This window comes from Oncorhynchus clarkii, chromosome 13 (genome assembly GCF_045791955.1).
Source record: "Oncorhynchus clarkii lewisi isolate Uvic-CL-2024 chromosome 13, UVic_Ocla_1.0, whole genome shotgun sequence".
Taxonomy (NCBI): domain Eukaryota; kingdom Metazoa; phylum Chordata; class Actinopteri; order Salmoniformes; family Salmonidae; genus Oncorhynchus; species Oncorhynchus clarkii.
In genome coordinates, this window is record NC_092159.1 from 42,788,698 (window position 1) to 42,800,977 (window position 12,280).

The 12,280-nt window shown below is 42.0% G+C and overlaps 1 protein-coding gene across 1 annotated transcript; it reads right to left on the reverse strand.

The window, feature by feature from the left end:
- Positions 1–4,051: 4,051 nt before the first annotated feature.
- Positions 4,052–10,955, reverse strand: LOC139364769 (vascular cell adhesion protein 1-like). The gene is made up of 8 exons (XM_071101824.1): positions 10,253–10,955; positions 9,457–9,732; positions 9,037–9,366; positions 8,580–8,930; positions 8,192–8,455; positions 7,764–8,096; positions 7,255–7,497; positions 4,052–6,466 (listed from the first exon to the last, which is right to left on the reverse strand). The coding sequence occupies exons 1-8, from the start codon at positions 10,314–10,316 to the stop codon at positions 6,240–6,242; spliced, it is 2,088 nt and encodes a 695-aa protein (XP_070957925.1). The 5' UTR covers positions 10,317–10,955; the 3' UTR covers positions 4,052–6,239.
- Positions 10,956–12,280: the final 1,325 nt, after the last annotated feature.

Genomic DNA, 12,280 nt, shown 5'->3' on the forward strand with positions numbered 1-12,280 from the left:
GAGTGCCTGGATACCACAAACCCGCAGAGGTGCCTTATTGATATTATAAATTGGTTACCAACATAATTAGAACAGTAAAAAGTCATTTTTTGTCATAACTGTGGTATATGGTCTGAAATACCACAGCTTTCAGTCAATCAGCATTCAGGGCTCAAACCACACACTTAAAAAATGAATGTTGGGCAATTTGTGACTTTATTATGTGCAAGATGTTAAGACTATAAACAGTTATAAATGGCCTATTTGCGAGATTGACTTGTCATTTCAATAGGCATAGGCTAGGCCTACTGACTAAAATCTGGGTTCATGACTGTAAAACTCTGCCATGGTTTGGTTAACTAGATGCAGGTAGCCTATAGCCAGTGATTGGACAGGGGCGGCAGGTTAGAGCATATCTAAATTGAGATGGCCTAAAGTAACCTAGGCAAGATGTTGCTTTGTTCAAATTGACAGACTCATTTATTCAACATGAGTAGCGAGGTGATTTTGAGGTAAGAAGTGTTTCTGTTGCCCTGTTGGAACAGGCTAGTAAGAATGGGGTCGTAATTTTAGTCACTGAATCAAATATTAATAATATGGATATGAACTGAATAGGCCTATGCTTGTCATTCAGTGTTTTATTTAGTTTTACCTGTAGCCTAATCTGACAGACTGTTACCTTCAATCGAATGCATTCTAATTACAGCTGATCGGCAATCGCACTAGAACTGTTAACTAAACATGGACATTAATAATTACATAATAACACAAGGCTACAACAACAATAAACTGAAGGTATAGGCTATTTATTAAACCGGTTGACAGCTCCAAGAAGGCTACACAAGTTGTGTAACAGTATAACTTTAGACCATCCCCGAACCAGGGACCCTCTGCACACATCAACAAGTCACCCACGAAGCATCGTTACCCATCGCTCCATAAAAGCCGCGGCCCTTGCAGAACAAGGGGAACCACTACTTCAAGGTCTCAGAGCAAGTGACGTCACCGATTGAAACGCTATTTAGCGCGCACCACCGCTAACTAGCTAGCCGTTTCACATCCGTTACACTTGCACAAATCGATTTGCAATGACTCCAGTAATATAGTCATTGTCTCAAATGCTAGGCTACAGTAGCCGCCATAGACATAGAAATGAATAGGCTACATGATGGCCAACAGATACAAATGTAGGATATCATTTCCACTTTTAATGTCAGTTTCATTGTGGTCTTTTTCCCTTAACAGAAGCATGCGAGGGAGTTCCATAACTTCAATTTAAAATGTCCACTGAGCATGTGTAAAACACTTCGCTTACTATGGTTTTAAATAAGCAAAGTCGACATTAGAATGCAGTTTAAACCACCTAGTGAATTTATCTAATGCGCACTAGACCACCTAAAGTTTTTTGTGCCGTTATTTCTTGATGCGCATCAGTTCTAGCGTGTTAATGTTTCATAGAAAAAGGTTTGGAAATAGAACTCCATAATGACAATCTAAATAGCCTGCTTAAAAATCTATTTGAAACGCTATTCGCGCGCACCATGCTAACGAGCTGGCCATTTCACATCGGTTACACTGGCATGGGAAACATATGTTGACATTTTTTTTATTATTTAACCTTTATTTAACTAGGCAAGTCAGTTAAGAACAAATTCTTATTTTCAATGACGTCCTAGGAACAGTGGGTAAACTGCCTGTTCAGGGGCAGAACGACAGATTTGTACCTTGTCAGCTCGGGGATTTGAACTTGCAACCTTCCGGTTACAAGTCCAATGCTCTAACCACTAACCACCTGCCGCCCTTGTCCAATCACTGGCTATAGGCTACCTGCATCTAGTTAACCAAACCATGGCAGAGTTTTACAGTCATGAACCCAGATTTTAGTCAGTCGGCCTAGCCTATGCCTATTGAAATGTCAAGTCAATCTCGCAAATAGGCCATTTATAACTGTTTATAGTCTTAACATCTTGCACATAATAAAGTCACAAATGCCAGAAAATTGCCCAGCATTCATTTTTTAAGTGTGTGGTTTGAGCCCTGAATGCTGATTGACTGAAAGCTGTGGTATTTCAGACCATATACCACAGTTATGACAAAAAATGACTTTTTACTGTTCTAATTATGTTGGTAACCAATTTATAATATCAATAAGGCACCTCTGCGGGTTTGTGGTATCCAGGCACTCTGCGTTGTAGCCTTTAGCCATGGTATATTGGCCATATATGGTACCACACCTCCCCAGGCCTTATTGCTTAATCATAGCAGACAAACAAGTTAAATCAACATCCAATGATAAAAAAAATAACAAACAAAAGTGAAATAAACAATAAAAATTAACATAAACATTACACTCACAGAAGTTCCAAAAGAATAAAGACATTTCAAATGTCATATTATTTATATATAAAGTGTTGTAACGATGTGCAAATAGTTCAAGTAAGGGTTGTATTTGGGCCAGCAGGGCCAGTAACCAAAAGGTTGCTAGATTGAATCCTCAAGCTAACAAGGTATAAATATTTTGTTCTGAACAAGGCAGTTAACCTGCTGTTCCAAAGCAGTCTTTGTAAATAATAATCTCAACACACACACAACCACTCTGGCCCTCCCCATCATCACTCAGAAACAGTCAGCAGCAGGCCATAGTGAATTAGGATACATTTTCGTCCGCGACATCGTTTTCAAAGTTGCTCAATTGTACGAAAATCGCGAACATGGCAACCCTGAATCACCGCCCTCGTATTGGTGCTAGCAAGCCATATACTGCTAAGTATCAACAGCCAATCCAGTAGGGTCTGGAAACCATGATGAGCTTCGATTGGTCAATAGCAACGCGATGTCGCGTCAACGACAAAAGTTCAATAGTTAAACTTTCCCAAAGATTATGGATATACGGACTTTCCACAATTTTGGTACCGCCCTGTTCACGCTCCCTCGCCCCGCACACTTCTCTTCCTTCATAGAAAATGAATGGGCTTCCGTTGCTTAATCGATGACGTTGTTTCCAAAGCGCGCGTCGCAAAGAAAATGTTGTGCAAGATCAGAATGATGACCAGCTGTTTTGAAATCCTGTAGATTTCTCAAATGAGCAACGTACAATAAAAATAAAGTTATGAAAATCACACAACAAATCTTATGAGATAGATTATTTGAAATGAACAAATTAGTGCGTATTCAGGTCTCTTCGATAATTCATTAGGGCTAACACGGAACCCAAACCGGCTGCGCGCGTGCGCCATCGTGCATAAATGTATTTTGTCCCCCTACACCAAACGCGATCACTACACGCAGGTTAACATATCAAAACAAACTCTGAACCAATGACATTCATTTGGGGACAGGTCGAAAAGCATTAAACATGTATGGCAATTTAGCTAGTTACCTTGCTAGCTAATTTGTCCTATTTAACTAGCTTGTTGTTGCTAGCTAATTTGTCCTGGGATATAAACATTGAGTTGTTAGTTTACCTGAAATGCACAAGGTCCTCTACTCCGACAATTAATCCACACATAAAACGGACAATCAAATCGTTTCTAGTCATCTCTCCTCCTTCCAGGCTTTTTCGTCTTTTGAATTTATATGGTGACATTTTTATAGTATTACCACGACAACCAACAAAACTTTTAGGCTTTCAATCACCCACGTGGGTATAACCAATGAGGAGATGGGAGAGGCAGGACTTTCAGCACGATCTGCGTCAGAAATAGAAAGGAGTTCTATTTTAGCCCTTGGCAACGCAGAGGCTCTTTGGCTCGTGAGCAGTGTGGGTGCAATAATTGAATAACATGGATTTCTACATTTATTTTGTGATGCTCGTGCACGCGACATGTCCCGTCTGGTCAGCATTTAAAATAGAAGTCATTCCAAATTTCTGACACAGATCAGCTGCAAGTCCTGCCTCTCCCATCTCCTCATTGGTTTATAGAAGCAGGTACCCAATATATATTTATATATATGTATATATATATGTATATATATACACATATATATAAATATATATATTTTTTAATTATCATTGTTTTGCTAAAAATATGGGTCTCAAATGACGGGTCGCCACTGAATACAACAATAATTATCATAATAAAAAACTAAATATTTTAATGATAACTCAAAGCAATATTATACAAAAGGTTTCTTAATACAGTAGTATTGACATGAGAGGACTGTGAAACAAAATATCTCCACAGAAGTTTGTGTAGACTACATACAGTGGCGAAAGGGGATCAGGGGAGATACTTTCTCTCCTAACAACCAGAGGACCAATATTGATAGAAATTCGATACTGACCATCCCTTTGTACAATATGATTTGTTCTCTCCTTCCCTATAAGCCCCCCCCCTCCCCCTTTCAATCTATTAGCCAGGTACTCTATGGGCCCTTGAGACACTCATTTTTACAGACTTTAATAAATATACAGTTCTATATTTTATATTACATACACAAAAGGCTTTGAGTTTACATGAAGTAGCCTAAAACGTATGCATTTACATTGTAGTTATATACACTCCATGGCCAGTTTATTAGGTACACCCATCTAGTTCCAGGTCAGACCCCCTTTGCCTCCAGAACAGCCTGAATTATTCGGGACATGGATTCTACAAGTCAAAAACGTTCCACAGGGATGTTGGTCCATGCTGACGATGGCATCACGTAGTTGCTGCAGTTTGAACGGTGATACACCACCGCCACCAGCCTGTACCTCCACACATTCAGAACTCACATGCAGTCAGGCATTACAGTGATGCAGTTAAAACACTGAACACTCCAGATGCAGTGGAACAGTGTAGAGTAGTAACAGAGTTGCTCCGACCCCCAAATTATACATGAGCTCCCCTAAATGAGTTCCCCAGTTCTTTCAATCGCATTCATTCTCCGCCTGTCTGCCTCTCTGATGTCTGTTTTGAGCTTTGCAACAATGTTTCAACTGAGCCCTCGCATGAGCTTGGGACAGACAGCTGTAGTTGCGTCCCGTATTTCAGCCCCTTTTCAGGTGTCCACATTTTTATATATTTTTTCTGTCAATTTGTCAGCAAGACGCATCAATGAATTCAGGCTACAAGAGTGTAGGCTTCCTGACAATCGCCGAATGTCATCAGACTTTTTGGTGTTTTGTAACAGATGTCTCTTTCCCTTCATGAAATGGCGGGTGCACTGTTGGAAGCTGGAATTATTTTGTGGACAAAAGTGCACAGGTAGCTTCATTTTTGAAGTGATTTCTTTGCGAATCAGTTGAACGCATCATGACTGTTTGGGTTCATGCCACATTAAAAGGTAATAATGTTTACCATTACAATACATCTTTACTATTAGTCCCCCCCCCCCCCCCAAAAAAATGTAGGAAGTCGCGTAAAAAAATGGAGACCCCCTTCATGTCACGATATAATCCGTACTCTGGGGAAAAAATACTTTTCACATGTAGGCTACATTAATTGGTTTCAGTGACCATTGTGCTCACAACCTAAAGAGGTTGTGTGCATATACTGTAGCACAGGAGGTTGGTAGCACCTTAATTGGGGAGGACGGGCTCGTGGTAATGGCTGGAGTGGAATTAGTGGAATGGTATCAAATACATCAAACATGGTTTCCTTGTGTTTGATGCCATTCCATTCACTCCGTTCCAGCCATTATTATGAGCCGTCTTCCCCTCAGCAGCCTCCATTGTACTGCAGGTTTACACGGAAGGAGACATTCTCACAATTTCAACCATGTGCTGCTCTTCAAGCAATTGCTTAATGTGACAGAAATGACATTGTCATCAGACCAAACTAAAAAAAGACATTGAAAATGACATAACAATTCCCTTGTTGGTGCTTATGCAACACAAACCAGTCATATAAAACATATATTTCAATTAAGCCAATTCCCAAAAAGCTTTCACCTTGTCCATTTGCTGCCTCATCTTGTCCTTCAGAGAAAAGATCAGCGATTTTGAATGTGTAGAATAGATCATATAGATCACACTAAAAACAGAGGTTATTCTACCTCATCAGGTTCTTCAGTAGAAGGGGAAATAGAGGGACTGATCTGTACTTAAAATCTTAGTGCTAAAGAGGAAAGGGAGTGCATATGAAGCATAGGGAGGTTGGAGGAGAGTCAGGAGACACTCCCAACTATCACAATCCAGACCTGCATCTGACAGCTGAATGAGTTGTGACCAGCCCCTCAGCCACCTCAACCACTTGGTCTCTCACTTTGTCACTTAGTCTCTCAGCAGGGAAAGAGGGCTCTTCATTCAGTGGCCCATCCCAATAAAACTCGTTCTCCTAGAAGTAGATGTTTGGCTGAGACAGTTTAGTCATCGGGAGCGGAGTGTCCCGGCCGCCGTTCTGCGCCACGTTGCCGTTGGGCGTGCTGCTGAGCTTGGCCTTCTTCAGGCTGTAGCGGCCCATCTTGTTGTTCTTGTAGTAGATGGAGTAGATGACGACGAAGATGACCGAGATGACCACGACCATGAAGGCCACGAAGCCCGCTATGAGGGGCAGGTAGTCCTCTGTGACCAGAGAGACATAACAACAAACACCCATTAATCCATAACACTCTGTTAACGTTCTGGCGCCACCTCAGACTGAACCATTTTCACCATCAAATAGAGAAGCGTCAATACACTGATTTATCCTACTTCCTCCAACAGGAAAGAATAAGCACATATTACTTAACATAATATTACATGATCCCACCAGTCAGAGTAGATCTACAACATACCGTAAGAGTTGGGACATTGCTCAACTTTACCCTTGAAATAGTCTTCTACAAGGCAACAGTCAGTACTGAGCTAAACTGCCAAATATTCAACAACTTTACCCAACACTCTTCAATGAATGATGGATGTTCTACCTAGCCTCACCAGGTGCCCTCCCCAAGCAGTTTGTTTGATGCCTGATCTAATATGTGAACGAAAATATACTGTCCCCTCGTCATCTCCTCATGTTTTTCAGCTTTGGTTCAAACTCCCTCACACAGCAGAGATGTACTGCATGTATCTGACTACAGAATGTGGCAGGAGGAGAGCAGTTCAGAAACCAGTAACTAAGAGGTATTGGATTAGTCAACGGGTAAAGGACAATGAGGAAAACTGCATAGTGAAAAGTTAATAAGACAATTTGTTCAGAGAACATTAATCCGTCAACCAAAGAATAGCAGACACAAAGAGAGAAAGGAGACCAGAAAGACGGGAGGAGGAAGCAGACCAGCAAGAAGAAAACGTCCTACAAGACTTTCATAAACAGTAAATAATGGGTTAATAAAGTGTTTAATACAGTTTAATAAAGGTTCCATTACCATTTAAAACCACCTCTACCACAATGAAGCTCGTCGCCACGTCGTTGGTGGCGGTGCAGTTGTAGAGCCCTGCCTCAAAGACAGTCAGGTTGCCTCCCGCCTCACTGACATGCTTCGCTGGGTCATAGACCCACTTTATCCTGGGCTGTGGGTAACCCTCAGCCTCACACACTAACTCCTCAGGATAGCCCCTGAACACAGGTATCCTCACTGGCAGTCGAGATGCATTGATGCATGGCTTATCTTAGAGAGAGAGAGAGAGAGAGAGAGGGGGAGTAAAAAGGCAGGTGGTGAAAATATGAAAACACATTTCTTGAATGAATTACTGCAGTGAAGGAAACAAACACAATTGTAAGTTTGATTATTTTCTTCTAACATTAAAAGACAGTGGAGTGAGACTTCACCGTAGAACATTAGGCAATTATGGAATGTGCTTTGAGACAAGATATTATCAAACGTTATACAACGTTAGCGTGGTTTGTATATATGAACAGTTCTCAGCAACTCACAGTGCACAGTAATGCTGAGAGGTTCTGATGTCACTGTAGGATGGGGTTGTGGTCCCTCTGGTCCCAGGTCCAGTTCTGCTCTACATCTATACTGATCTCCATCATCATCATCTCTACTGGGGCTGATCATCAGAGTAGCTGACACATCCTCTGGTCTCTTACTGACGTTACCGTAAGTTACATTATCTAAGGGTTCATTCCCTTTGTACCACTTCACAACCAGGTTCTGTAGAGGAGCGATGTTCTGAATGTCACACTGCAGCTGGTACTGTGTCCCCTCCACCATGGGATCAGAGTGGTTCAGAACAGAGATGGAGACTCTGTCTGGAGTCTCTGTAGAGGAGGTCAACAATGTAAAAAACCCTCAATGCTGATATACAGTTAAATAGAAACATACCTTTCACATTCACAAGGAGGAAAATACTCACTGTAGAGAATGACTGGAAGTACTATTGAGGGTTGTTCGCCGTCAATGAGATTGATGTAGCATTTGGGTTCTATTGTCCAATCAGTAAGGTTATCCACAGTCCAGGTGACAACGTTGACATGTTCTTCTAAACGTGTACCTCCGAATGTGGCCTCCCAGCCCATCCCATCATGGTCTGTGGATGATGTGCTGCAGTTGACTGAGACTGAGTCTCCATATCTCACCACCACTCTGGGAGAGTTGAGTTCAAGAGGAAAGGTAACTACTGTAAAAACATACAAGAATGAAGACATCAATGTGAAATCCACATCAAATATAAACTGTTCTGCCTTGTGAGATAAGTGAAGGTGAATTAAATAATGTGAGCACAGAGATGAGCTGTAAAATACCTTTTGGCTTGGCTGTTCCTGGAAGGGTGGTCATAGTTTCTGGAGTTGAGGGTGCTGTGGAGAGCATCGTTGGGTGTTGTTGTGGAGGTACATCTACTAAGACATGTATCTGCTTGGTGATGGAGCCCAGTCTATTTGTGACTATGCAGTTGTAAGTTGCATTAGCTGTTACTCTGGAGATATTGAGAGTACGCAGGCGCCCCACAGTGGTCTCAATGGCATTTCCCTCTGCAGTGTTGTTGGTCCACCTCAGCTCAGGAGGAGGGTTCCCCTCAGCACTGCAGTCCAGAGACACATCACTGCCTGCACTCACCTCCACTGTGTCATTTCCTGGAAGGAACTCAGGAGCGTCTGAGGAGAAAAGTAGGTGCTTTTAGACAGTTTTAAACGTATACAGTTGTAGAACATCCCTCCTGGTCAGGGGTACAGAGGCAAGATCGAGTATTGATAAACTCACAGTGCACAGTAATGTTGAGAGGTTCTGATGTCACTGTAGGATGGGGTTGTGGTCCCTCTGGTCCCAGGTCCAGTTCTGCTCTACATCTATACTGATCTCCATCATCATCTCTACTGGGGCTGATCATCAGAGTAGCTGACACATCCTCTGGTCTCTTACTGACGTTACTGTAAGTTACATTATCTAAGGGTTCATTCCCTTTGTACCACTTCACAACCAGGTTCTGTAGAGGAGCGATGTTCTGAATGTCACACTGCAGCTGGTACTGTGTCCCCTCCACCATGGGACCAGAGTGGCTCAGAACAGAGATGGAGACTCTGTCTGGAATCTCTAGAGACAAAATAGTTACATGTAGTGAGAACAAAATAATAGTTTTCACTGACCAAACTCACTACAAGACGCAAAAGAAAAACAACTTACTGTATAAAATGACAGGGAACGTTTCCAAACACTGCTTTCCATCTTCTGATGTGATGTAGCATTTAGGTTGTATTGTCCAGTCTGTCAAATTCTTCACAGTCCAGGTGACAACTCTGACATCTTGTTCTAAACTTGTACCTCCGAATGTAGCCTCCCAGCCCATCCCCTCGTGGTCTGTGGATGATGTGCTGCAGTTGACTGAGACTGAGTCTCCATATCTCACCACCAATCTGGGAGGGTTGAGCTCAAGAGGACAGGCAGCATGTGCCAGCCCACCTACAGGTCAGACCACATGGCAGAGACCATAATCAGCTAATTTGCATTCTCAAGCAGACATACTGTAGCTTTAAACAAAAATTGTCCTATGTCTAGGCCTAGAATGCAGAATGGTAAACTAACAAGAGGTTCAAATTAGTTGCCTTTTTCAGAAGCCAGTTGCTAATCAGTAATTGAAATATAGGAAATACATTTTAGAACGTTTTATATTGGACAAAGACATAACAATTAAGACACAACTTTAAAAAAATACATGTTGTGTCATATGTCACATCATCTTCACTGCCAGCATACAGATCTTATTCGCTACTACATTGCCCTCTCCTGGTTATTCCAAAACGTGTTATTGGTTCTTAGTTTATCTCTCTGGGCACTATGAAAGATGATCCAGTTATTGCGGATTTTAATTGTTCTTACCCCTCTTAACTGGAATGTCTGGTATAGTTTAGCGTTATCAATGTTCCTATTCTGCTTGAAATTCGTAAATCTTTCAATACCGGTATAACAAAAGTAACTGTACCTGCCATCCAGAGGAGAAGTACGGGAAACCCAAGAAAAATCCGACTAAATATTATTTCACACATTTGATATTAAACTAATATTTTATTCCCAGAAAGACGTAGAAAAATGTAGGTATTCCTTGCGGTCAGTGTCTGGTGTCCAAGTGTCCAGTCCCCACACGCATAGTACAGCCCAACTCTTCAACAGGCGCAGCGGTCAGTTGTCTCACATTATATTTTGGCTCTGTATTGAATCACAAGAACAGGACCGGGAAAGAGTGAGAAGTCACGTGCTCTTTACTGGAAGACCCCTTCGAACGATTTCAGCCATCAAGCGCAAGAAACCTAACAATATAAACTTGGGGAATTTCCATGGAACAGGACCCGGCACCTCGTTTGGACTTTTTCATTCCGGAACCCATTTTCCCTGATGCGGTAGCTCTCTTCGAATGAAAAATGATTTCCACTGTTTGTAATGTAAAAATTATAATAAAAGCAATCAGAGTTCATTCAAGTTGCCTGCTCTGTATTAATTCTGCCTCCTAAAAAACGTAATGTGAAAACGTGCCTGATATTCATTCTACAGTAAGAATTGATTCGAGTTGGGCCCGACACGGTTTATGGTTTGCGAAACATTGTAGGGTCTACAGACCAACGCGTGGCCATTGCTGTGGTCGGAGAGAGAAGCGCGCCTGTATCTCTCATAGAACTAGATTTGAAATTCACTTTGTGACCTCTCTCTGCTCTGATAGATAGGAGCCTGCAACTGTCGTCTCTTCAGCGTTGCTCTTAATCATTTATTTCACCACTGATAAATTGAAATACATTTGCCAAAATTATAGAATTATTGTCTGTTCAGAAAGAAATGAAACAATTCGGAAAACACCAGTAGTAGGCATATCATTCATCCAAAGAGGATCAATAGTTTTTATTTATTTGTATAGCCTAGTTGTGGATTGTGTGTAGCCCAATCACAAGGCATGCCTATAGTCAGGGAACTAAAAAGATTAATGGAAAATGACAAGATAGTTACACCGGGTGGAACAGGGGAACCCAAGAGCAGACTCAGACGAGGAGACTGGGATAAAGTGACCAAGGTATTTATTGAAAAACAGGGAAGCTCGGGTGGGTTGCAGGAAACCAGGTGCGGAGGCTGAGGCTGGAGCGAGAGGGTTTGGGACAGGGTAAGCAGGTCTGGAGGGGAATCCAAGGGAGTAGTAGAGTGGGGAATCCAGGACAGAGTAGCAGGATGACGAGACATGGAGACAAGGACCAGAGTCAGAGTAGGCAGAACTGTAGCTGAGAGGAAAACAGCGTCAGGCAAAGGAAACCAGGCACAACAAACGGCAAGCAGCATAGACTGACTGAGCAGAGAATACAATCTGGCAGTGTGGAAGTGGCAGGGCTGAGTATTTGTAAAGGTCTTGATTATGGAACAGGTTGCAGCTGGTGGGGATCTGCTCTGACTCCAGCACACCTGTCTCCGCCCACACAATCACACACACACACACACACAGAGAGGGAGAGAGTACTGGGGGAGTGGCGGCAAGTCAAGGAGACACAGGATGAGCAGTAGAGGGCGTGGCAGAAGCAGATGTAACAAAGATAGAGATTTAAATAGCAATATACATTTTTTGCTGAAAGGCTTTATGCCTAATCATCTCAGGTCACCAGCTCGCAGATTGACACCCACTCAACAGCATTAGGCAATGTGATGCAGCGTTTGTGTTCTTCCATTTCAAACAACATTAACAGTTCCATCACATTTACATAATAAGTAATTTGTCTTTTAATTTTGTTGTGTATATTATTTATTTCAGGGGAACAGTCGCTCAATTGATTGCATCTATTTAATTTCACAATATTTATATTCATAGTTTTATTATAATTTTTCATAGTGTTGACAGCGCAGTAGGGCGGAATCTCTGTGCATTCTAGAATGACCTGTTATTTCCAGTTTCTCTCTGCAGTTTCCTGTCTATTTATGAGACTCTTGGAAAGTACTAAATATCTTGGTCATGTGATGTGTGCTCTGGTAGAGTGGATGC